Source organism: Cheilinus undulatus, linkage group 15, assembly GCF_018320785.1.
Source record: "Cheilinus undulatus linkage group 15, ASM1832078v1, whole genome shotgun sequence".
NCBI lineage: Eukaryota > Metazoa > Chordata > Actinopteri > Labriformes > Labridae > Cheilinus > Cheilinus undulatus.
In genome coordinates, this window is record NC_054879.1 from 14,085,118 (window position 1) to 14,109,052 (window position 23,935).

General features: G+C 39.1%; 1 protein-coding gene across 1 annotated transcript in view; it reads left to right on the forward strand.

Annotated features, from left to right (window-relative positions):
* The window catches only part of col6a3 (collagen, type VI, alpha 3), a 90,178-nt gene extending 75,001 nt beyond the window's left edge, over positions 1-15,177 (forward strand). The window contains exons 35-44 of the mRNA XM_041807570.1: positions 1,925-2,027; positions 2,331-3,032; positions 3,128-3,230; positions 5,531-5,586; positions 6,010-6,270; positions 6,404-6,487; positions 9,942-10,127; positions 11,063-11,122; positions 12,028-12,225; positions 14,357-15,177. Of these exons, the coding sequence (XP_041663504.1) occupies positions 1,925-2,027; positions 2,331-3,032; positions 3,128-3,230; positions 5,531-5,586; positions 6,010-6,270; positions 6,404-6,487; positions 9,942-10,127; positions 11,063-11,122; positions 12,028-12,225; positions 14,357-14,400 (1,797 nt within the window). The 3' untranslated portion in view covers positions 14,401-15,177. The remainder of the gene's footprint in view (positions 1-1,924; positions 2,028-2,330; positions 3,033-3,127; positions 3,231-5,530; positions 5,587-6,009; positions 6,271-6,403; positions 6,488-9,941; positions 10,128-11,062; positions 11,123-12,027; positions 12,226-14,356) is intronic.
* Positions 15,178-23,935: the final 8,758 nt, after the last annotated feature.

Here is a 23,935-nt window from a genome sequence, read left to right on the forward strand (position 1 = left end):
AACACTGCTTTTGTAAATCAGGCATGTGTATTGATGATGCTAATTTGCATAAAATCAGCTGTTACCTTGGTGGATATGCTTCGACATCATGCTCATAGCAGAAGGCTCAAATGCAGGGATAGTTTTTTGTAATTTGGATGCTGCAGAAAAAAAAACAATATAAGGTCCTTTCCCATTTAGTTAAAAGCAATCACAGCAAGTAAACAGAATATTTTGAAGCATCTTTTTTAAGGTCAAAAGGCAAATCAGCTACAGGACATACCCAGATTTACCAATACCTAAATATCACTAACAGTCCATCAGCTCTTTGAAGAGCATCATAACTCATCACACTATTTAGTTATTTACAAAATACCTGTACATTGATATACAACATGCCATACACCAGCAGAAAGCTATGTTTGTCAGGATTCCAACTATGTAAACCATTCCAGGATAAAACCACCATAGCACAATGATGAAAAGTGACACAGCTCACTATTAGAAGCTCTGCTGTACTCTCCTGATTATTATATTAAATCAAAAACAGTTCTGCTGCAGCAGAGTCCCCATGAGCTAAATCCAGTCAAATGTTTTGTCCAAAAACAGGATAACATCCATAAAAATCCATGGGCTGGATTTGTACAGGGGGCATAAAAAGTATTCACCCACTTTGATGTTTTAGACTTGTATTGATTTTATGAATCAATCATGGTCATATATTTTGGTTTTTTGACAAAAATAAGCTGCTGAGATTCATCCCCACCGCATTACACTGCAAGTGCCATGCTTCACAGTGGGTATGTTGTGTTTGTGGTGGTGTGCAGTGTTTGGGGTCTTGTCTGATGGCCAAAAAGCACCATTTGGTCTCATCAGAATCAAAGAACTTTCTTCATCTTGACCATGGAGTCTCCCACATGCCTTTTGGTGAACTCTAGTCCAGATTTAATTTGAGTTTTCTTCAACAGTGGCTTTCTCTTTGCCACTCTCCCATAAAGCTTTGACTGGTGAAGAACCTGACCAACAGTTATTGCATGCAGAGTCTCTCCCATCTCAGCTGCTGAAGCTTGTAACTCCTACAGAGTAGCCATAGGTATCCTGGTGCTCTCGCTCACTAGTCTCATTCTTGCACAGTACCTCAGTTTGTGAGGACTGCCCAGGGCTGGACTGACAATCTGGCATACCTGGCATTTCCCAGTGAGTTGATGTACTTTGGGGTTCAAGCTGAAAATGCCAGGGCCAAATTTTCTCCCCAGTCTAGCCCTGGGACGGCCCAACCCAGGCAGATTTACATGTGCCATGTTCTTTCCATTTCTTGATGACGGATTAAGTGGAACTCCAAGGGATGTTTCCTTTTGTGTCCATCCCCTGATTTATAATTTTCATTCACCTTTTCTTTGAGTCAGTCACTTTAAAAGGGGTCTAATATTTATGGAATCACTTATTTTAGAGTACATATTTTTATTTAATTGACAATTTTTGTAGAAAACTTTTTACCATTTGACATTGAGTTTGTAATTTGTTTTTTTTGTTTGTTTGTTTATTTATTTTGTTTGTTTGTTTTTGTTTGTTTGTTTTGGTCAACAACGCCAAATTATATTGACCATGATCAATTCATAAAATCAATAAAAGTATAAAACATCCATGGAGGTGAATACTTTATATAGGCAATCTATAATTCCAAATGTGTCGCAAGAGCTTGGTTCCTGTAGGAATTTGATCTGGTGTTTGTCTAGTTTTTTTTTTCTTAGTTTAAATAAACTGAGCAGCTGTGAATCCCTTAGATGTTATTTGCTCTGCAGCATACTTTTTATCACTTCACCCTCTAATTGTGCTTTGAAACTTTTTTATTTCTTAAGTCAGGGGGTACAAAAGACATGAAACCCTAGGCACATGGGGTATCTTACCATTTTAACACCTTTTTTGTTCCCTTATTATGCTTCAGGTCAACAACACCGCTCTGGCCCAGGTGATTGTCCTTCCTGCTCCTAGAGATTCACAGTATGAGACAGCCCTCCAAAAGATTATGGACTGTCAAATCTGCTATGGTAAGAGCTCTGCATTTGTGTACATACATGGAACTTAGAGGCTATAGCTAAGACAAATTTTAAGTCATTGTGGCCACTTTAGGTTAATCAACATTTCTTTCTGTTGCATCCAATGATTTTTTCTTTTTCCTGTTAAAGAAATGAATGCCTTTGTTAAGTCAAGGCTTGTTTAGAAAAAGAGCAAAGCAATTCAAACAGCTTTACAAAGACAAAACCAGATCATAGTGTATATAACATTAAGAGATTCAAAAGATGGCAACATTGGATGTCACGTTACATGTTAACATGTATTTTCTTTTCTAGACTTCTGCTCTCCAAAGCCAACATGTGGTTACAATCCCCCACAAAGCAGCCGAGATAGGCGGTCCTTCACCTCAGACATCGACATCGACATGGCCTTCGTCCTGGACAGCTCTGAGTCTACATACCCAGCAGTCTTCACAGAAATCAAGCGCTACATTGCTCGCATGGTAGAGCATCTATACGTGTCCTCAAATCCTGCTTCATCTGCTCACCACGCCAGAGTGTCTGTGATCCAGCAAGCTCCTTATGAGTTCATCTACAACAAAACTGGCTTACCCATCCAGGTGGACATTGGTTTGACAGAGCACAGTTCATCTCAGGATATCATCAACGCTCTGCTGGTGAAGACGCCACAGCTGGAGGGAGGCAGAGCTTTGGCAGCAGCTATCGAATCCACACTTGAGCAGGTGTTTGAGAAGGCTCCTCTCCAAAGGACCAAGAGAGTGCTGATACTCTTTGTGACTGGACATGTGGCGGAGGAAGAGGAGCGCCTGATCCGTATTGCTACTGAGCTCAAATGCAGAGGCTACTTCCTGGTCATCCTGGGTGTGGGTGAGAAGATACGTGCTGAGGATGCTCGTGTGTTGTCTCGTATGGTCAGTGAGCCATCAGATGTCTTCTTTAAGCGGCTGGAGAGCATTTCCCAGTTTTATGACAGACACATTCAGACCTTTGGCCAGTTGATTCCAAAGTACATCAGCAGTAAGTCAAAGACAGGTCCATTCCTGATATCTATTTTGTGTAATGGCTTGTATTATTCTGGCTGACGTACCTTCTTCTCTTGTTTTAATTCACAGTTGAAAATGCTTTCTACATGTCCCCTGAAGTCTCCAAAAACTGCACTTGGTTCCAGGCTGACCAGCCACTGAAAAACCCTCCCACAGCTTCAAACCAAGAGGAGTAAGTGTTGGTAGCACTTTACAATAAGGTACACCAAAATTGGCACCAAAAAGTTACCAGGTGACAAATATGTACCTAACTACTAGCTTTTCAGAAAACAAATGACAAATTCAGTACTTGTTAACCAGAACTTGCCCTTTACATGGCAAGTAAGCCCTCAGTATGAAGCTGTACTGTGCAATTGGGACATAAATGAGTATGTTATCATTTAGTAATGATTCAGTAATGGGTAAACAACGCAGTGTAGGTTGTTTACAATAATGTGATCCCATATGATAGAGGACAGGAAGTCGGGGACAGCCATTAGGAATGAGTGGAAACTGAGGAAAGTTAGTACTCTGCCGCTCTAAATGGACCTCTACGTTGAAGCTATCTTCAGAAAAATTCTACATACTCTCAGAAAGATCTCTACACTCCCTACACAAAAAGGGATTTTTTTTTTCCACGGTTTAACCAATTTATCTGGAGTGGATCAACATCACATATTACTCAGTCTAGCAGACCTCCTAGCCCAGTGGTTACCAACCATTTTTCCTTGGAGCACCCCCTACTCGTTCAAAGACATGTTTAGCCCCCCCAGGACTTTAACAAAAATTGTATTACCATATGGTTGCCAAAAATCATTATCCATTTTTTTTTTATAAAACCCTAATGAAGTGGCTCTTCACAGGTTTTTCTAACCAAAAGACCATGGTATACACTGTTTATTAAGTGCTTTATCATAATTTTACTTAATATTTGCAACTCTAATTTTGACAATCTCTGAGCAGACAAAGCCCCGTGCCCCCTGAGATCTTTGGTGCCCCTCCCAGGGGGTCCCGGACCCCAGGTTGGGGTACCACTGTCCTAGCCTACAGTGTCATCTACTGTGACGAAGGGTGGCAAGAGTCTTGAGGAGTCCTATACTGAGCTGAGAGGCTAGCTGAGCCCCTTTTACAATTTAATAATCCCCATTTTGTAACAAACATGCTTTTAACTGTAATGGTAATGTGTTACCAACCGAAAAAACTTTCTGGGGTAAACGACCAAGTAATTATGTGCTGCTTATGAATGAGACTGTTCTACAAAAAGGCTTCTGACTTTGTTCCCATTTGAGTGCCAGTCTCCTTTCCACCGTCCTTTGTTGTTATTTAAGCCACATTTAAAAAGCCAATTTTTCACCGAATGAAGAGCCTTTAGGGAGCCAAACAACAAGCTCAATTGAGCTGAGCCAAATGATCTGGATCTCTTAAAAGAGAGATTTTCTGTCACAATGAGCTAGACTGAAGGTTGGAGAGACAAACATCAGCTGAGGGAATACAGGTAAGATCAGAATTAATGTCTGAACTATGGCAAAACTGTACTGAACCAAAGCAGACCATTTGGAAATGGGCCCTACATGAGTCTTATGTGACCCTGGTCGTCCAGGCTTTAGATGGAAGCTTTTTTAATTCCCGCCTGCTGCCCTCTCTATGTTTTTTCTTTTTTACTTTTTTGCCTGAATATTTCACTACTTCCTGGACACAAAAGTAGCTTGACAATAGAGAAAGTTTTTATTTTCACTCTTTGAACTTGGCAGTAGTTGTAAACAGCTCAAAACATGTCTTTTTGGTAGCATTTCTTTATGCAGAAACCACTTTTGCCCCCCACTGGGAGTTTGCAGAATTTCTTATCCTAAATATCGATTATGCTTAACTCTCAGGATTTCAAATTAGAGTGCCCCTGATAGTTGTCTGAGCAGATCATAAAATCACTGAACACACCTCAAACCACCAGAAAATCTGTCAAGATAATATTGAGAAACAACTGATGATTGGCCTTTGCTGACTTTGGTTGTAAGTGGGGAATCAGGGCAACAATGGCACCAGTATCTTCTACTGAGAACCTCTCTTACCCCTCTCACTATTTACCCTTTAATTAATGATTAACTAGCAGTTAGGTCCTCACTCTCTCCCTAACAACCACATTTTGAGTTCCTTATTGAATAGTAGTTACTAATTCACTGCCAAATCAGGTCAGGAATGGGAGCATATGCAGGTTTGGCACTTAGTCGCGTCAGCTGTTCCATTGTACAGGCCAATTGTCAATTTTTCCTGGTAACCTCACAGTGGACCCCCCACCCCACCCAAGTATGTGAGTAAGTCATCCAGTATGTATTAAGGTGGATTAAGATTGCATGGAGCAATTGCCAAGTAATCATGCCAGTTTTGGTGCACCTTACTGTAAATTGTTACTTGGGAATTTTTATGTCACACCATTGAATGCTGTTATTCCTTACACAAATTGATGGTTTAATTCCTTATTTATGTTTACATTTACAGGAAACGTCAGAAAAATCATGACAAGCACCAAACAGTTAATCAAAAACGGCACCATGGTAAGACTGTGCATCATCTGACATTAAACTACTGATACTTTAGAATGAGACATTAGAGGTGATAGTTTGTTTGTACTTTTCTTTATTCTGTTTACTTTTTACATCATGTCACAAATATAACAGTTATGTGGCTATCCAACTTAAAAGCCTGGTTGTAAGTGAGTTTAAAGGACAACTAAACACCACAGTTTTGACCGAAGTACATTCACCCCAGAATTGAAAAATGTCTTTTGAATGTCAGTGTATCAGTATGGATAGGGACAAAGCTCAGAGATATATTTTACTTCATTGTTGTTCTGATCTTACATAAAAACTTGAATTTTTATTTGCCTCAGTGACATTCCTCTTCAGCAGCCACCTACTTACTTCTGCTGTAAAAGTGATTTTTCTGCACATTGACACCCTTTTCTCTCATCCCTTCAGATGGTGATGAGCTCCACGTCTTTAACGTCACCTCCAACAGCTTGAAATTGCGATGGAGCAGCCCAGATCCAAAGCACTTTGTTTACTTCGAGGTAGCGGTGACACGCCTGCAGGATCACACATTGGCACTGAAGACCAACGTCTCCGGAACAGAGCTCTCCGTGGACAACTTGGAGAGTGCACAAACGTATCACGCTGTGGTCACGGCGTACACTGCTGAGGGTCAAGTCGTCTCCACTCGCAAAGGCATTTTCACCACCAGTAAGTCTGTTGATATACCTGCAGAAATTTGATCTAGACTTTCTTTTTTTTACAAAAAGATGACACAGAATGTTGTGTTGAGCACTCTATTTATTACAGTAGCTATTTAATGACTGGTGGTTCCCCTTTACAGAAGCAGCACCCAAAACAGAACAGAAACCAGTCAGCGAAGTCATCAGTACTTTAAATACAGCACCACTGGAGAAACCAGAAACAGGTGAGTGACTGTGCATGAATATTCATGTTAGTGTTGTGTCTGTATCCTCTATTTGGTTATTCATGGGCCTTCAGGATTTGGTAGAAAAAAAAGCTTTTCAAGGTGTAATATGCTGTAAGACTGTCGATCCAGTAGATATTGCACCTCAGGAAAAAGCAGGCCTCCTCCTCCATGTCTCCCCCTTGCTATCTCTTTCCAGTTTCTTTATCTATCCACTGTCCTTTCTCTCTAAGTTAAGGCATTAAAAGCCAACATGTATATCTTTAAAAAAATATAAAGTTCATTCAGAAATTACTTCACTTTTTATTTTTTCTTATGTTGCAGCCTGGTGCTACAGTAAAAAACATTTCATTCTTATTAGCCTGCACTCAGTACCCCATAATTACAAAGTGAAAACATAATTTTGTACATCTTTACAAATGTATTAAAAATAGAAAACTCAAAAACCAAATTGACATACAGTATGTTTCTATATGTTTCTCCATGTTTCTAAACCATGATTGGAGTCCAACTGTGATAAATTAAATAAATTGGACATGAAAAGGCAAACACCTCTCTATAGAAGGTCTGACAGCTGACAATGCATATCAGAGTAAAAACCAAGCCATGAGGTCAAAGGAACTGTCTGCACAGCTCAGAGGCAGGATTGTTGCAAGGCATAGATCTGGGGAGGACTACAAAAAATTCTACTGCACTGAAGGTTCCCAAGAGCACAGTGGCCTTCATAATTCTCAAATGGGAGAAGTCTGGCACAACCAGGACTCGTCCAAGAGCTTGACGTCCAGCCAAACTGAGCAATCAGGGGAGAAGGGCTGCAATGATGGTTGTTCCTCTTGAACTTTGTCCCATCTCCATACAGGATTTCTGGAGCTCAGTCAGATTGACAGTCTGGTTCTTGGACACCTCTCTTACTAAGATCCTTCTCCCCAAATTGCTCAGTTTTACTGGGACCAGCTCTTGGATGAGTCCTGGTTGTGCCAAACTCCTTCCATATGATAAGTATGGAGGCCACTGTGCCCTGTGCAACAATCCTGTCTCTGAGCTCTGCAGGCAGTTCATTTAACCTCATGGCTTGGCGTTTGCTCTGATATGCATTGTTAGCTGTGAGGCCTTCTGTAGAGAGGTGTGTGCCTTTCTAAATCATGTCCAGTCAATAAAATTTACCACAGGTGGACACCAGTGAAGGTGTAGAAACATCTCAGAAAAGATGTAGAGAAATAGGAGGCTTCTGAACTGAATTTATCGCATTTTTGCATCAGGCTGCAAATGTAAGATGGAAAAACATGAATGAGGTCTTAATACTTTCTGAATGCACTGTATATTTACTGGTTGAAATGCACATAATAAATGGGCAAAGCACAGGGTTAAAGGGAAGTTTCAGTGAGAGGAGGAGAGAGAGAAAGGGAACTGCAGCCACTGCTCTGTAAAGTCAGTCATCCATTTACAGAAGTTGGACGGATGTAAGTAGCGCAAAAAAAAAAAAAAGCCTGTTCTGAAAAACAATGACTGATGAAATTCTGACAGTGTGCGGACACTATTTACATAAAATAAGACAGCATTTCATCTTCAACTATGGCTATTTTGGATGAAAGAAACTGAGTCAAAGGCCTTTATTGTGACTTTAGACTTAAACTCGCTGCGTCCCACCTCTGAAAAGTTTTCAAGGGGTTTTGTGCGAGCTTGAAAGCAGCTTATGAAACATTTAAGCCCTTAGAGTTAATTGAGCTTAAGGGAGTGCTGACGCAGCAGTGTGAATACAGTGCTGATAACAACAAACCCAGAGATAGTTTAACCTTGCTCTTTTTTACAACAATTATTTTAGGGTAGGTGAATTTTACAATAACGAAAGAACACAAAGCAAAGTGAAAGAAGGCATTAAGTTGTAGTCTAAAAGATAAATTGGACTTTGAGCTCAACAAATATTCTTGATTTTCTGCTGACCTCTGGCCTTTAAAACCACATACAAGAGCAGCAGCACAGCAATGAGATCCATTAAAAAAATGATTTAAGCAATGTCATGTCTTTGAACTTAGAACCATTAAATATGCTTTTGTGTTTCCCTTGTGTTTTCATAATGGCCTCTACTAAGTTTTTTGGCTGAGTTTCTGAGGCAGAAAGTGAGTCATAAATAAAACTTTACACTTCAATTTAAAGACCGAAACGTGCTTGCTTTTGTGCAGCAATATTTCAAGTAAAATTCTACAAAAATGTGAGACTGATCCATTCTTCAACTCATGCCAAAACATACTGTCTGTCATACAGGAAGACTCTAAATCTGCTCTACAAACTCATGGAGTTTTTGGTTTGTAGATTTAATTTCTTCATGATGACTAAGTAGATTTGAGGTTGAGCTGTTTGCGTCATTTAGGAGGAAAATGCCTCTTAGGGGAGAAAAGGAGAAGATATACAGTATACGTATTTATGTTGGGGTGAAGCTGTACAGCTGCCGTTCCTTATGGAAAACATACTGTAGACTTCAGATGATCTACTGTATCCTGCTGTAAACTTTTAAAAAGTCAGTGCAGGTTGTACCGTAATACCACAGTAAGGGCATGAACATGATTCTTCCAGCACGTAATGAACTAACATTAAGAGAAACGGTTGTTTTAACTCACTAACCTTTCAATTCACCTTTGGAGTCCTTTATTTGAACTGTTTTCTTTTTACTGACTACATTCATTTATTTTTGAATGTCAAAACTGAAACAATGCAAGAGCTTATCCCAATAGTAGCATGTTGTGACATTATGTGAATGTGTGATAAAGTGAATGCTGTTCTTTTCCAGCCTTCAGGATGAATCTGCATTAGGGCTGTCAGCGCTAACAAGTTTATTTGTGATTAGATTTAGGTCTTATTTAAAAGTGTTTCATTGTTAGATGCATTAATCATGCTCTCTCACCCCACCCCTTGTTGACTTTGATTTGCCAGCAAGGAGAACCAATAAAACTGTGCAGCGCTGTTCAAAAGTTGAGCACTAGAAATCTTGGACTATACTGGCATCGCATTAAAAATGTGCACTATCTGCACAAAAAAGGCAGCTATGGACATTGGCCGTAGGAAGTCCTGGTTTCAGTGGCATTGCAGCACTTATTTAAGTACTATGTAGTCTCAAAATAAGGTATATAAAGTCAATAAAAACTTAAAAATGTGTTTTTTATAAAAAATTCAAGCCTTTGATAAGATGATATAATTCATTATGCCTAACTCTTAAAGTTCTGCATTAATTAGGATTTAAACAGAATAAGGTAATCATCTGACAGCCCTAATAAGCACTGATCACCTCAACCTTTCCAACAAACACTTTTTAACAGCTAACAGTTACCTCTGTATGCCTCATTAAGTATGAAGCTCTTAATTCTTCATACATATGCATCCTTGCTCCTTGACTGTCCTCATCACTGCTGTTGTTTTTTTTGTTTGTTTGTTTGTTGTTTGTTTTTTTTGCATGTTCTAGTCAATGAACTTGCAGGCCCATGCTCACTTGACTTTGACCCTGGAAATCCATGCAAAGACTATCAGGCTAAGTGGTTCTTTGACAGAAAGAGCGGGATCTGTACACTGTTCTGGTATGGAGGTTGTGGAGGCAATGAGAATAGGTTCGACACTGAGACCCTCTGCTTGAAAAACTGCATGAGGTCAGGTGAGTGATTGTCAGAGACAGGATATCTGAGGGGATGTGCTGTACCCTCAAGTTATGGTGTTGTATAACAGCTTTTACTACAGTTTTTCTTATTTTAAATTTGCAATTTGCTAAACTTTTTTAAACTTTCATCACACCTGGTTTCCTTGGTTACTGGTACTAGTTTTGACAAAATCTCTTGTCATTATTTTAACTCCATCATGTTTACATCTTTAAAGCCCAGTACAGACTAAAGAATCGTGACTAGTTGAAACTTGCAACTGCTTGCAACAGTCCAACCTGTGATGTTCTAAACTCCTGCTAGTCCAAATCTCTGTGACTGTAAACACCGCCCTATAAAGCTGGCTTCCCTTCTGATTGCACTCTGCAATGGATCTAAGAATATGTGACATATGCTGTTCTCCATATTTGTTGCTCACAGTGGTAGTAGATGAGAAGATGACTTTGCTGCAAGAGCTGAGTAGCTGCAGCCAAACACAATCCTGTAATCTGCCATTATTGTTGTTGGTGGTGGGGTTAGCACATGCAGGTTAAGGGGGCTATGACGTTATCGTTTCAGAAAAGCCCGTTCTCAGGCTCCCAAAAACGTCTGTCCTGTGTAGATAAGATTAAAAACTTTTGACGATACTTTTTTCCACGTGGACAGCCCCTTAGATTGATGCCAAGTACTAGGTTCATATTCTAATGGAGGCCGCATTGTTTTATACTTTTGTAATTTGCTGCAGGCCAATTCTGAATGGACCACACTTAGCCCCGGGCTGCATTTTGGACACCCCCACTCTAGAGTAGAAACTGAAAAAGCAACTTAACAATGACCACAAAAAAAAACAAAAACAGTTGTATCTTTGCATCAGAAAACATGTTGAAAATCCAAGTAGTTTTCAGCAGCTGTTCTTTAAAGCTAAAACTGCATTTATATTTTTTCTTTCCCACAGTGCCTGAGCCTCAGCCAAACATACAGCAGGATGAACAAGTGGAGGTTATCCCAGCTCCAGGTGAGACCCAATATACAGTCACTGAATACTATTAACAGTTTGCAGCTTTTATGCATGATTCTGTTTCTCCTCCCCTTTTACCTCCTTTATGAAACACTACCGGCTTTGACTTGGGTGCATGTCCATGCAAATATAAGCCTTTTGGAATCCCTCTTATGTGTAGCAATAAAAATGTAAATCAAGACTCTGAAAGTATGTCTTAAATCAAACATTGCAGACCACCCTAATATTTCACATACATCTGGACATAAAGAAGCCGCTTGTGTATGTTTTATCACTGTTACGTAATTCAATTTCCTCAGCCTGTGCTCACTTAACAAAAACAATAAGGTCTTTGTTTTCCCTCTACCCAAACCCTACTGCCCCTCAGATGATCATAATGACAGATGGAACGAGAGGAAAGCCAAGCATGGAAAATTGAGAAGGTCACACTTTTGTCACAGTAGCGAGCCAAGTCATAACCACAAATAAAATGAATGGAAAGCGTTGTTCACTGTTTCATTGTTTTTTGGAAACAGGCCGTGTGCAAAGAAAGATGTTAGGACTTCATCATTGTTTGAGAAATTTGGCACAACATGCGTGCAAAAATACGCAGTTGACTGGATCTAGCATGCTATATCTCATGAGGATAAAACTGAGCAATAAAAGAGTTTTGTTTTTTATTTGACACATTTATAGACCTTATGCGGATTTCCTTTACACAACACTGACAGGTCACTGAGAAACATCGCCATCATGTCTTCATTATCAGCCTTTATATATAACTGGAATGTTGTTTTAAATCTGATTGAAGACCTTCTTGTTTTAACATGGTATAAAACTTAAGTCTGGCACCATACCAGAGTCATTTTCTCTTGTAGTTATGTGTTCTCATGCTTTTCTTTAATTGTTTTCCTTTCTTGCAGCTTCACTCAAAGCAGCGTCTCCAGCAGTGGACATCTGTCAGCTTGCCAAAGAGGAGGGAACTTGTGCCAAATTTGTCCTCAAGTGGCACTTCGATGCCCCCAGCAAGAGCTGCGCGCGCTTCTGGTACGGAGGCTGCGGAGGAAACCAGAATCGCTTCAACACGCATGAGGAGTGTATGAAGGCTTGTGGCAAACAGGGTAGGTTGTTTTTCCTCTGTGGATCAGGTTTTGCCTACACACAGTTACAGGCAGTTATCCTTCACTAACAAGCATCCTAAATGTTGAATAAACAAATCTTTATTGTGCTGTTATTTTTTATTTTGGCAGTTCTCTGATAAAAGCAAGCCAAACACAACAAGGCCAGGCAATTTGTGTTGGCATGAGACTCAACTACTGCCCAATTATCTCTGGAGTGCAGAGAGGAGTTACTGGATTTACATTGCACTGCATGAATCATGCTGAAAAACTTCTGCACATCTATTCTGAGCAGTTTTGAGTGAAAGCAGATTGCATGCATCTAAAGAAAATTGTTGGTTTTCATATATGAAAGAGAAGGTGAGAGAGGAGGCAGAAAAGGAATGAACAAAATCAAGTATGAATGAAGCCAGAGCCAGAAATTAAACTTACCACAATTTGATTTGTCTTTCTTTGTGCTTTCTTAGTGAATTAGAAAACAGAGACAGAGATATCAAAAACACACACGAGTTTTTTCGTGCCATTTTCATGTGCAGCTGAATGCTGAAATGTTATGAAGACTGATACATCTCCTCTTGGTTTAATGAGCTTTTAGTAAAAAATAAAAAATAAATAAAATAAAATTTAAAAAAAAAGAAAAGATATATATATATATATATATATACATTGTTATCTTTCTCTTTTTTCTGCACTATAATGGAGCTCAAAATGGTGACTTTCAGTAATAAAAGTCATAATTATTTGATCCATAGTGAGTTTTATTATTAATATAATTTTATTATTTATTAGTAGTAACAACGTCCCTCTAGCGTGTGGTACATGTTTCTGCAGAAGATGCAAGTTGGTGTGATAGAAACCTAATTTTCAGACAGACATGGGTTATTTTCAATCTCAGGGAAAAGAACTACACTACCCATATTCCTATAGTGTCATCTCTGATTGGTGGAGCCCTCTGTTCCTATAGAAATGTTAACCACCTAAGCAACTTTCTGCTGTTGGCTGTTGATAATGATTACCATAAATCCTCAAACAGTAACCAGAGCCTTTATCTACATAACTGCAGAAGGCAAAAAGCCTTTATATGAAGGAGGATTGAGGGCTTTCACACTAAATATGAGGCCTTGAAGGATTGGGCAGTATCCTTTAAAAAAATTTTTTAAACCTTTCTAAAATTTTCCCAGTGATTTATTAAAAGTCACACTATGCAGGAAGCAAGTCTTACCAAGCACTTGCTAACATGTATAGCATGCTCCTGATAAGCAGAGTGCATGCCTCCACATGTGTGGATATTATTTGCATTTTTATTCATATATTAAAAATATGTCTTTTACCAACTCTTAAACTACCATTTGGGCACTGGAAGGGATTGATACCTAAACCTTACTAGCAAACAGATTTACATTACTACAATTGATCAAACTAACTCTGTCTGAAAGGGTAATGAAACATGTTAAGTTATTTGATTAAGACCTACAAGACAGCTCCATCCTACGCTGCAGTGAGTTGAGCTTGAAAGCATTTAATGTGATTTCTCATCACTGATTTCCTCAACTGTAGATTACATTGCAACAGGTGGTTGTACAGTTTGACCTCTGGAGGATCACGGCTCAGTGCGTCACACAACTTGAGTGTGAGCATGTCTAGCTAGAGTGCTATTTATTTTACCATTTAATCAGTTCACTGACTAGTCCTACAAAATTAACAGGAATTCTATTATCACTTTTACAGTATCTTCAAAGAGAAAATGGAGCTGCTGCTGGAAACAGACACAGATTCTTAAGACATCTATTACAAATGTGCAAAATACTGAGCAGACTTTATCATGATGTAATCAAAACAATAATGTGACTACTTTTGAATACCCCTGAATACATATTACCAACCACTCCTAAATGTAAGCATATCGTCAGCTTATAGACTTAGTCTCTCGCACAATTTATGTGAACTCTGGCACAGACTGAGAGGCAAAATTGTTATTTTTTATTTTTTTATTTATTATTTCTTTATGTGAGTCCATATGAGGAGATTCATAACAATCATAAAGGGTTTTTTTGCCGGAAAGAGTTGTATTTTGTAGTGCATGTACAGAAAAACAAACCACATCTAATTTTTTTTCTCTTTCATTTGTCACCAGCTGCCATCCAGCGAAGAGGAGTCATTGCAGCAATAAGAACATAGGACCAAAGTGGCACCCATGGCCAGCTTTCGCCTCTGTTTAGGGGATTCTGAGGAGAAATATCCAAAGAGGCCATAATTTAAGAATGCAATACCAAAGTGATGGTGGCTGCACTGGATTCCACTAAAATGAACTGTATCCCCAGAATTCTTGAAGTAGTATTTTTTCACAACAAGAAGGAAAGCAACACGATTTGCTGCATGATTTGTTTTAACCTACTGGTGCTACATAGTATGTTTGTTTTACAGATGAGTTGTACATTAAGTCCATGCATCATTTTCTGGAACAATTCCATGACAGAAGTTTCCTTATTTTTGAAACACAGTTTTATAATGAAGCAAGTTTTATATATGAATATCTTGGACAGAGATTATCACTACATAAATGCACACAGAACTGCCATTACTCAGTAATCTTTTTTTATGTCTTTTTTTACATTCCACATTCACACAGTTTGATTTATACTCACTCCTTCCCTGTGGAATCATCACTTCATGTTTTACAGTCACACAACACACAGATATGTTTGCACAAGCCTTATATGGTGATGTGTGTATTTAAATGACAGTGACCAAATGCTAAATGATTAAAAAAAAACATTGATGTTATGTTAAGTGCACTTCTGGATCCACTGCCTCAAACACTTAAGTTACAGCTGTTAAGAAGGGGAATGTACTTGTCAAGCTGTTTTTTTAAATTTTTGTTTTATTTGGTTTGACTGAAATCTGTGTTTCATCTGGGTATAGGGGAAATAAAAATGAATTAGACTTTCTAATAAACATGAGCAACTCATTCTTTTCTTTCTTGTTTTGAATTAAAACTTACAGATGTTTGCAGTACAAGTCAGAGAGATAAAGTGACTTCTGACAGACGCAGCACAAAGAGGGTGTCACTTCAGACTTTTTTCATTCATTTTATAGTTACTAAGTTCAGTTATATTGGAGTATAATTAGAAAAAAAAGGAGGAGCATCTTATTAAGAGCTCATGATATAAACAGTTAAATTGCTTAAATTCAGAAAATGTTTAAGGCTGTTAAGTTACAATCCATTATTACAACTGGTTCTAAAAATGAGAAATACATTTTGTTTTGTCCATATGTGTATTATTCCATAATATTTACACAAGTGGTTATCAACTGGCTGGGCATCAGGACCCACCACCAGCTCCTTAAGAGAAATTGCTTCCCAAATATTTCTACCCAAAAACCTGTCAGCTCAAGGGTAGTGCATGCGCATGTCATTTTGTCTCGTTGCTCTGATTGGCCCATCATAAATGTGACAGGCAGAATGTTCCTCCAATCACCTTCAAACAATTTTTTGAAAAGTCCTGCCCTTTCCAGACCCTTTCTATGGCAGCTTTCCCAGATGAACATGAAAAATATTCATGTAGTAGATAAATGAAAAGTAAATCAGACATGTCAGATTAGCAGTTTGGACCTCAAGCTAAACAAAGAAAAAAGACGAAATATACACAGTTAAAAAGCACATCATTACAAAGGAACATGCACAATTGCATTTAATTTACACCATTTTCCCGAGATGGCATGGAGAGTTTAGTGCATCTCAATCTTGGTAAAACCAGCTTCGTTATCTAAATAAAAGTAAATAAAAAATTATTAAGAAATATTGACAAAAATACTGAGATTTATCTGTTTTTATAAGAAAAGCCAAAAAAACTACTACTGTATGTATTTATTGTGCATCCATGTAGGGCTTCGGTGCATAGACTTTTTGCCACATTTTTTGTTCTTGTTACACTCAAAAGGACTTCATGACCCACTATTGTGTCCCAACCACCAGTTGAGAGCCACTACTCTCTATAAGAGATCAGGTCAGAAATACACATTTCAGACAAGGAGGCCCAACTGTGGGGCCTCAGGGATACTGTTGATGGACAGTGAGAGGTAATTTACATCTAAAAATCACAGAAAAATAGATTAGACTTTTAATTATAAAATACTTGAATGCATGTTGTATCTTCAGAATTTTAAGAACTGACAAATCACAGCCAGAAGAAGCCATATCACCTATTTATTATTTATTTTGTCTGATTTACACAGCTGTTGTTATGGTTTAACCTCACAAAACTCCAGGGGCCCACCAGTGGGCCAGACTTCTTAGCAAATATTAAGTTATTTGCTAAATGTAAATATAACATTTTATACACCAGCAGAAAGCTCAGATTCTCAGGGTTAGGACCACGTAAACCATCTCAGGATAAAACACCACAGCAGCCACAATTAATAATAATGGACATATTTCACATTCATCTTGGAAAGCTCCCATAGAAAACGTTTGGAAAGGGCAAGACTTTAATCAGAGTGACAAAACAAAATTATGTGCTTGAGGCTGCTTGAGCTGACAGGCTGTGGATTGTTAATGGTTGAGCTCCTCTGTGAATAAAACTGATGCTAAAGCACTGACAGAGCATGTAGGTGACTTTGAGAATGTAGGTGACTTTGCAGATGCCTGATTATAACAAAATAAATGTCAGTGACTCATTTACTCTGTGACCCCAAAAACACTTTCCAAGTAATGCCTATGTATCTGAAAGGACAGCATTTGCATTAAAATTCCCTGTTTAGGAGAAAAATAAGATAAATACATGGTAAATATTTGAGTCTGATGGTTTTGCAAGGGTTTTGATGGGCCCTATTAAAACCACCGTGCTGCAAAATATAAATTGTGTTTCAAACTCACCACTGCTCCAAAAATACTGCTGTTCACATTCAGTGTTTTGAACAATGCCAGGCTCCTACAGGTTCCAGGGCCCATCGCTGTCAATAAAAAGTTTATCTTTGGATACACAAAAACAACTGACTTTAGTGTAGAGGAGAGGATAGAAAGTGAGAAGGTAAGAAAGAAGCGTAGATTTAATAATTAGATTTATTTGGTGTAAAATTGCAGCTAGTAGCTATTTGCACCAAGGCCTATTTGCATAGGAGGAGAGCAATTGTGTGCAGAGTTTTAAATATTCCCTCATTGCTCAGTGCTCTGTGGATCAGACTTTTTTTGTTTTTTTCTTTGGTCTTTTTTTTTTGTTTGTTTGTTTGATTTTTTATTCATCTATTTTTTTTGAAGCAGTGCTATTCTTTAGGGATTTTGGCCCTCAGTTGTTAATGGTTTTTTATTTTAATCAGTTGGTGGTAAAGCGTCACAAAGTAATTCAGTAAAAAGTAACATTATGCATCAAATCTGCAACTCAAGTAATCGATTATTTTGTACCTTTTTCAAAAAAGTACTCATTTACTAAACATAGCTAGCAATGTCCTTAGAGAGATCAGACTTTCATCATTTCAAAGCAGAGTGAAGACGTGACTCATGAGCACTTCTGGAAAGAAGAAGATAAAATATTTGGTCAGTGGATGTAAATACCCCTGGGATGTGTTCCCTCTCTCTCTGACCACAGAGAAATCTTCCAGATGTTTTTTCTCCTGCGAGATTCAAGTAGTTCATTGTTTTGATGAACTCTGCGGACTTACTCTCACACTCTTCACTTCATGTCAAAATTTCATCACCATCTTATTCACAACAAGGTCTGACACTTTTCCCAGCACTGAGGGAATCAGACATCCTCGATTAGGAGTAAAACTTTATGTGCTGTTAATTACACTGTGATGAAAACAGATTCTACACTGTTTTATGCATTGAGGATATTTCTCAAAGTTTATGTTCTGTGTATTGAATAAAAAGCCTAACACAACCCAATGCCTCCTGAAGATGCATTGAGATCTAACAGCTCAGACAACATACAGGGGGTCTAGTTTTTCTTTATCCATAGCCCCCTTCCTTTTGCAGCTTCAACAGCCTCCTCTTCTCTTGGAAGGCTTTCCACAACATTTCGAGTGTTTCTGTGGAAATTTGTGCCCATTAATTCTGTAGAGCATTAATGAGGTCAGGCACTGACGTTGGACATGGAGTCCCAGCTTGCAATCTCTGTTCCATTCCATCCCAAAGGTGCTGGATGGGGTTGACATCAGGGCCTTGTGCAGACCAGTCAAAACCATGTCTTTACTCTCCTTGCTTTGTGCTCTAGGGGACAGTCATGTTGAAATAGAAAAGGACCTTCCCCAAACTGTTGCCACAAAGTTGGAAGCATATCATTTTCCAAAATTTTTTGTTATGCTGAAGCATTAAGACAGGCCTTCACTGGAAATAAGGGGCCTGGCCCAAACCCTGAAAAAACGCCCCAGACCTTATCCCTCCTCTAGCAAACTTCACAGTTGGCACAATGCAGTCAGACAGGTAATGCTCTCCCAGCATCTATTAAACCCAGACTCACTCATCTGACCGCCAAACAGAAAAGCATGATTTGTGACTTCACAGAACACGTTTCCACTACTCCACAGTCCAGTGCCAGTGTGCTTTACACCAGCTGTTCACAACTGTTGGGTCGAGACCCAAAAGTAGGTTGTAAAGCTCTTTCCTATGGGTCATGAATGGGTGCCTGTAAAAATGTGTCCAAAAGTATTTAAAAGTATGTAGACATACAGTACAGCCACACATTTTATTAAGTTTTTACTTGATAACAAGGAAATGTAGGTGTTTCTCTCAACGTTTCAACTTATTTACATTATTTTCCCCTGTGGCACAGTTTTTGTGCTTACATTAATGCCATTGGAAGTTCAGAACTCTGCACCGTGCACCTCAGCAGTTGTTGACCCGACTCAGTGGTTTTACGTGGTCTTCTGCTTCATGGCTGAGTTGCTGTTGTTCCTAAAGTCTTCCACTCTCTATGTTATATCACTTGCAGTTAAATGTAGAATATCCAGCAGGGAGGAAAGCTCTTCAGAACGACCCCTTAAGGATCACAAATGTTTGCAAATGAGACCACATGGCTATGTGTTTGATTTTATACAGCTGAATTCAATGATTAGCAGGTGTGGCCAAACACTTTTGTCCATGTAGTGTTCTTGTGCTTAGGTGTGAGACTGACAGTTACCAAAGGCCACAGGCCACCAAAGACCAGTGGACCAATCACAGGGCTCCCAGTCAGCCTTATTTTGAAGCAAAGCTTAGTTTTTTTAGGATGTGCATGTCAGGATATATGTAAAGGCTTCTGTGTCAATTCAGGGATTTGCAAACCTACAATGTTTGCTACTGTGTGGCTTTAGTATAAACCAGGAATAAGGCTCAAACAAATGCCATTAATTATAGAATGAGACATTCAGATGTCCATATATTTATGTTCATAATAGGCTGAAGTAAAAAAAAAAAAAAACCCTCTCTGTCAATTTGGCTGTTTTGGTTTGCATTTCTTGCTACTCCAGCCTTTAGTTAAAGCTGACTCCCCCACATCACATACAGTTAAATCTTGTTAGCATATTATAACATCACACAAGAGGATGATTACTCAAATCCATCCCCTTACTGAAGACAACTGCTCACGATTAGTGGTGAGACATGAAGTATTTACACCAGCTCTGTCTCTTTCTCTCTATGGGTGGGAATTTTCACTCTTAGACAGATGTGTCAAATCTCTGTGGGACTGTTGCTCAATGATGCAATAACTTACATTTATATGTACAACATGCAAACCTTGTTGCACAAGCTGAAAATACTCTGATCTGTTACACTGCGGGGTGTATCCAAGAGATCACATTTGTCTCAGCAGCCATTTCTCATCTGTTCACAACAATCTACTGAGATTTAAAGAGCTCTGTGCTTTTAGAAGGATTACAAATGAGAAACAATAGAGTAGGTTTCCAAATCATGCTGCCATCAGTGCTTTTGGAGCAAACATAGTGTCAGAAATAATGCAGGATATTTCAAATATTGCTCAAATTCTTTTTAAACACAATACGTATGCTAAAGATCAAATTGTTTAGAGGCTTCTAATGACCAGACTCTTTGTTTAAATTGACAAAAAAGTGCAATTTAGAAACACATTTCTTCTAAACTTTAACTCAGCCAAAAAACATTGAAGTAGCTGGCATGGGCCTGCACTATTAAGCAGGATTTTCAGTAAGTTAGCAAACATCAAGGTTAATGGTTTTCAATACTGCTTCATTTCTCACTTGGGTAGATCTCTGTGAGAAAAAAAGCAGTGGGGTCTTCTTTTTGCATACATAATATAGAAATAAGTAAATTTACTGCTTTAAACTGTAATGTTATATTCCTTTTTTAAAGTCCCATTATGCCCCAAGGCTGCAGCTGAAATACAATGGGCCAAGGTCAGATAAGGGAGCATATGCTGGTTTGGCACCTTGTCCTGTACTTCTTCCTTCCTGTGCCTGGACCAGCCCCCCTGGTCACCCAGTATGCAGTCAGCATTTTACACACAGTCCTGCCAACAATACTGCAAAGATGTGTCGAAGAGATGTTGGCTGATCACACTGCCAGGGTAGGTGAACTCCTCTACAACCTCCATGCTCTCACGATCCACAGACAGATTCAATTTCAGCATCCAAGGCATCTCTAAATGCCTGGATCTTTGTTTTGGCCCATGAGGCGTGCATTCTCAACACTTCAGCCTCCTCACTCAGCAAGATAAGAACCCCATGAGGATATCTACAATCTCAGCAAGGATCACAGCATCATCAGCAAAATCCAAATCAAATGACTACCCCTTTTACCTGCCCCCTTTATCCAGTCCATACAGGTACTGAAGAGTGTAAGGGCTCTTCAGCAGGGGTGCCCTTCAATCTGAAGTTGAAGGGTACCCCTGCTTGACCCTAGAATCAACTAGGAAGAAGTCAGAGATGGTGCCTTCCCTGTACCAGAATATAAGGCAGACATCAGGTGGTTAAGCAAACATAGGAGAGCTCCTCCAGGGGGCCCAAGGTTAGAATTTAATCTTTTGTCTACCTGCCTCTGTGGTAACCTTGCAAAGCAGATGGATGGACAATGATTTTGGTGCATTTGCTTCTCTATATTCTGCTTCAGCTCTCCTAAAAAAGAAGTTAATCCCTTACTTTTATTTTGAACAGTATTCCACTTTTGACAAAAACTATTCATCTTATTCATGTTTTTTCCCAATCATGTTATACAAACCAGTGGACACAAAGCCTGTCTGTCAGTTTAGCCATCTTTTTAAGGCTTGCACTGATGTGTCAGTGTACTTCACAGTCAGTGAGGTGAAAATGCAGAGCAACTGTGCAATGAGAATAAAATAAATACAGAAAAAAAGCTGCCGTTCATGCGTGTTCAACATAACAAAGAGTCCACAGGAGCTGGTTCTTCTGTGTCAAAGTTTCCACAAAGAGCTGAGGGTGACTAACGGCAGCTCACTTTGGTTCACTGCCCAGACACTCAGACCAGGCCAAAACTAACCGCCCTCTCTCTTCTAACACGCAAACACCCTGCAGAAAATGAATAAAACAATTATCCTCAGCACTTTTAAACAGTGCAAATCATTATTTTGATGAATGCATCATAAAGAGCGTGTGCAGAAACGGGGGTCCTTTTCCACTCCATTCAATTTCATGTAATTCATGCTGCCCTTTAATGACACTCTTCTGTATTTCAGTCTTATTTTGTTTAAAAGCAGTGGTTTCTCTTTGGCTGTTTTTACTTTCAACCTTCACATTCTGCCATTGTTCAGGCTCTTCCTGGACGTTCTTATCAGCTACATACAGTGCTGTGACAAGGTATTTGCCAACTTCCCGATTTCTCCTGTTTTGCATAAAAAAATGCGTTTTTTAAAGGATGATTTCATTTATTAAGGCCATTTACGAAAGCCATCCAAACCTATCTGAAAAAGTCATTGCCACACCCACACTGCTCTAAGTTTTCTCCATTTTTAGATAATGGCTTGCACCATAGACAGATGGAGTCCCAAAGCCTCAGAAATGGCTTTGTAAACATTTCAAGACTGATTTATATCAATGACTTCTTTTCATCTGATCATGTATTTCTTTAGATGGCACCATGATGTGTTGCTTTTGAGGTATTTTAGCCTACTTCCCTTTGTCAGACATGTTCTTGGATGTCCTGATTCAGGTCTGGCAGTAATCAGAGAAACTGAATGTGGTTAATCACAGTTGATTTAAGATTTCAAGGGGGAACAACTTTTTCAAATAGGGTCAGATAGGTTTGGATGGCTTCCTTGATAAATGAATTCATCATTTAAAAACTGCGTTTTGTATTTACTCTGGCTATCTTTGTTTCATTTTAAAATTTGTTTGATGATCTGGGACATCTAAGTTTGACAAATATGCAAAAAGTAAGAAATCAGGAAAGGGGTAACTCTTTAACAACACTGTGCTTGGTTTCTGATAATACGCCTGGGGTAGTTTAGTGAATAAGCAGACTTTTGCGGATGTGAAGTCTGCTTAGAGTTTCCACAGTGGATTTCCTGGTGGATATTTTGATTTGGCTTATAGCTAAATAAAGAAAATAATCTTCAGGGTAAACGAAGACTTATGATATGAACACAGTTTGTTTTTAATCTTTCATTTGTGGCTTTAGAAATCCGATTGCTTCAACATGGAAAGCTGTTTATTTCCTCAGCCATTGAAAGCCTTTTCATTAACTTCTCTCTAATTCATAATCAGGGAGATTTTCAGCCTCACGTGTAAAATTTTCAAATCCACACAAGCAGCATAATGGATGAGAGTGCCTTTGGTCTCTTCCAGTAACTGAAGATGCTCCGTTGGTTTTACCAAACCAGTGGTTGTGTGGCTGGTGATTCATATAGAGCCATGGGAGTGCCAGTATAAACACGGCTGGAGGAGAGACGGTTGCTGAGCTTTGTGCCACAAACTTTAACTTCTCAAAGACATCATTGAAACATGGGTGGTTTTTTCTGAACAGGTCTGGAGAAACTTTGAAAACCAAAGTTCATTGGTTTAATCTGCATGAACTTCTCTGAGCGGGATTGAAATAATAATTGATGGTTCAAACTGTGTGTTTGATGTTGGGAAACCCAAGCAGAGGAGCATTTAATGGGGTCTTGAGGCTGAATGATTCTCCTGCTGAAAGATCGTGTAGTTGTGGTTTGCTCAACTATTTTCCGATTGGTAAACTTGGCAAGGTTAAACTACGAGCGTGGGAGCTCCGTCTCTGGTGGCTTTATTCAGTGTGCGGCCAAGAGAACATGAGGTGGGGAAAGCAGTGAAGATTTTTTTTTTTTTTTTTTTTTACTGCTGTAGCTGCACACATGCAATCCTTCCATCCATGACTCACTCGCTGGCTCTGCATCTTTCCACAAGAGCCATAAAAGTCAGGAGCCTGTAATGACTTTCACATTGAGCAATGCACTCCCACTATCTGCAACTCCTGAGTCACAGCAGAAACCACCAGCAGACTCATCTTTTACTGTCCCACCAGCTCCCTTGGCTCCCTCTGCTTAAAATGGGCAGTCTGTGGCATCCCCGACATGCTTGTAATCTGCTGTGTCTTCATGGTCAGGCTGAATGCTGAGCAAAAAGCCCCTCTCCAATGAATGCTTGCCAAGTTAAACTCCTTACGTGGGGAGACAAAAAGATCTGAGACAACAGAATAAACAGAGGATACTCAGATATAGACATAACAAGGGATAGTTTCTTAACTTTGGCTCTGAAAATCTTGGAATGGGCAGAGTATTCTCCTCTCTGT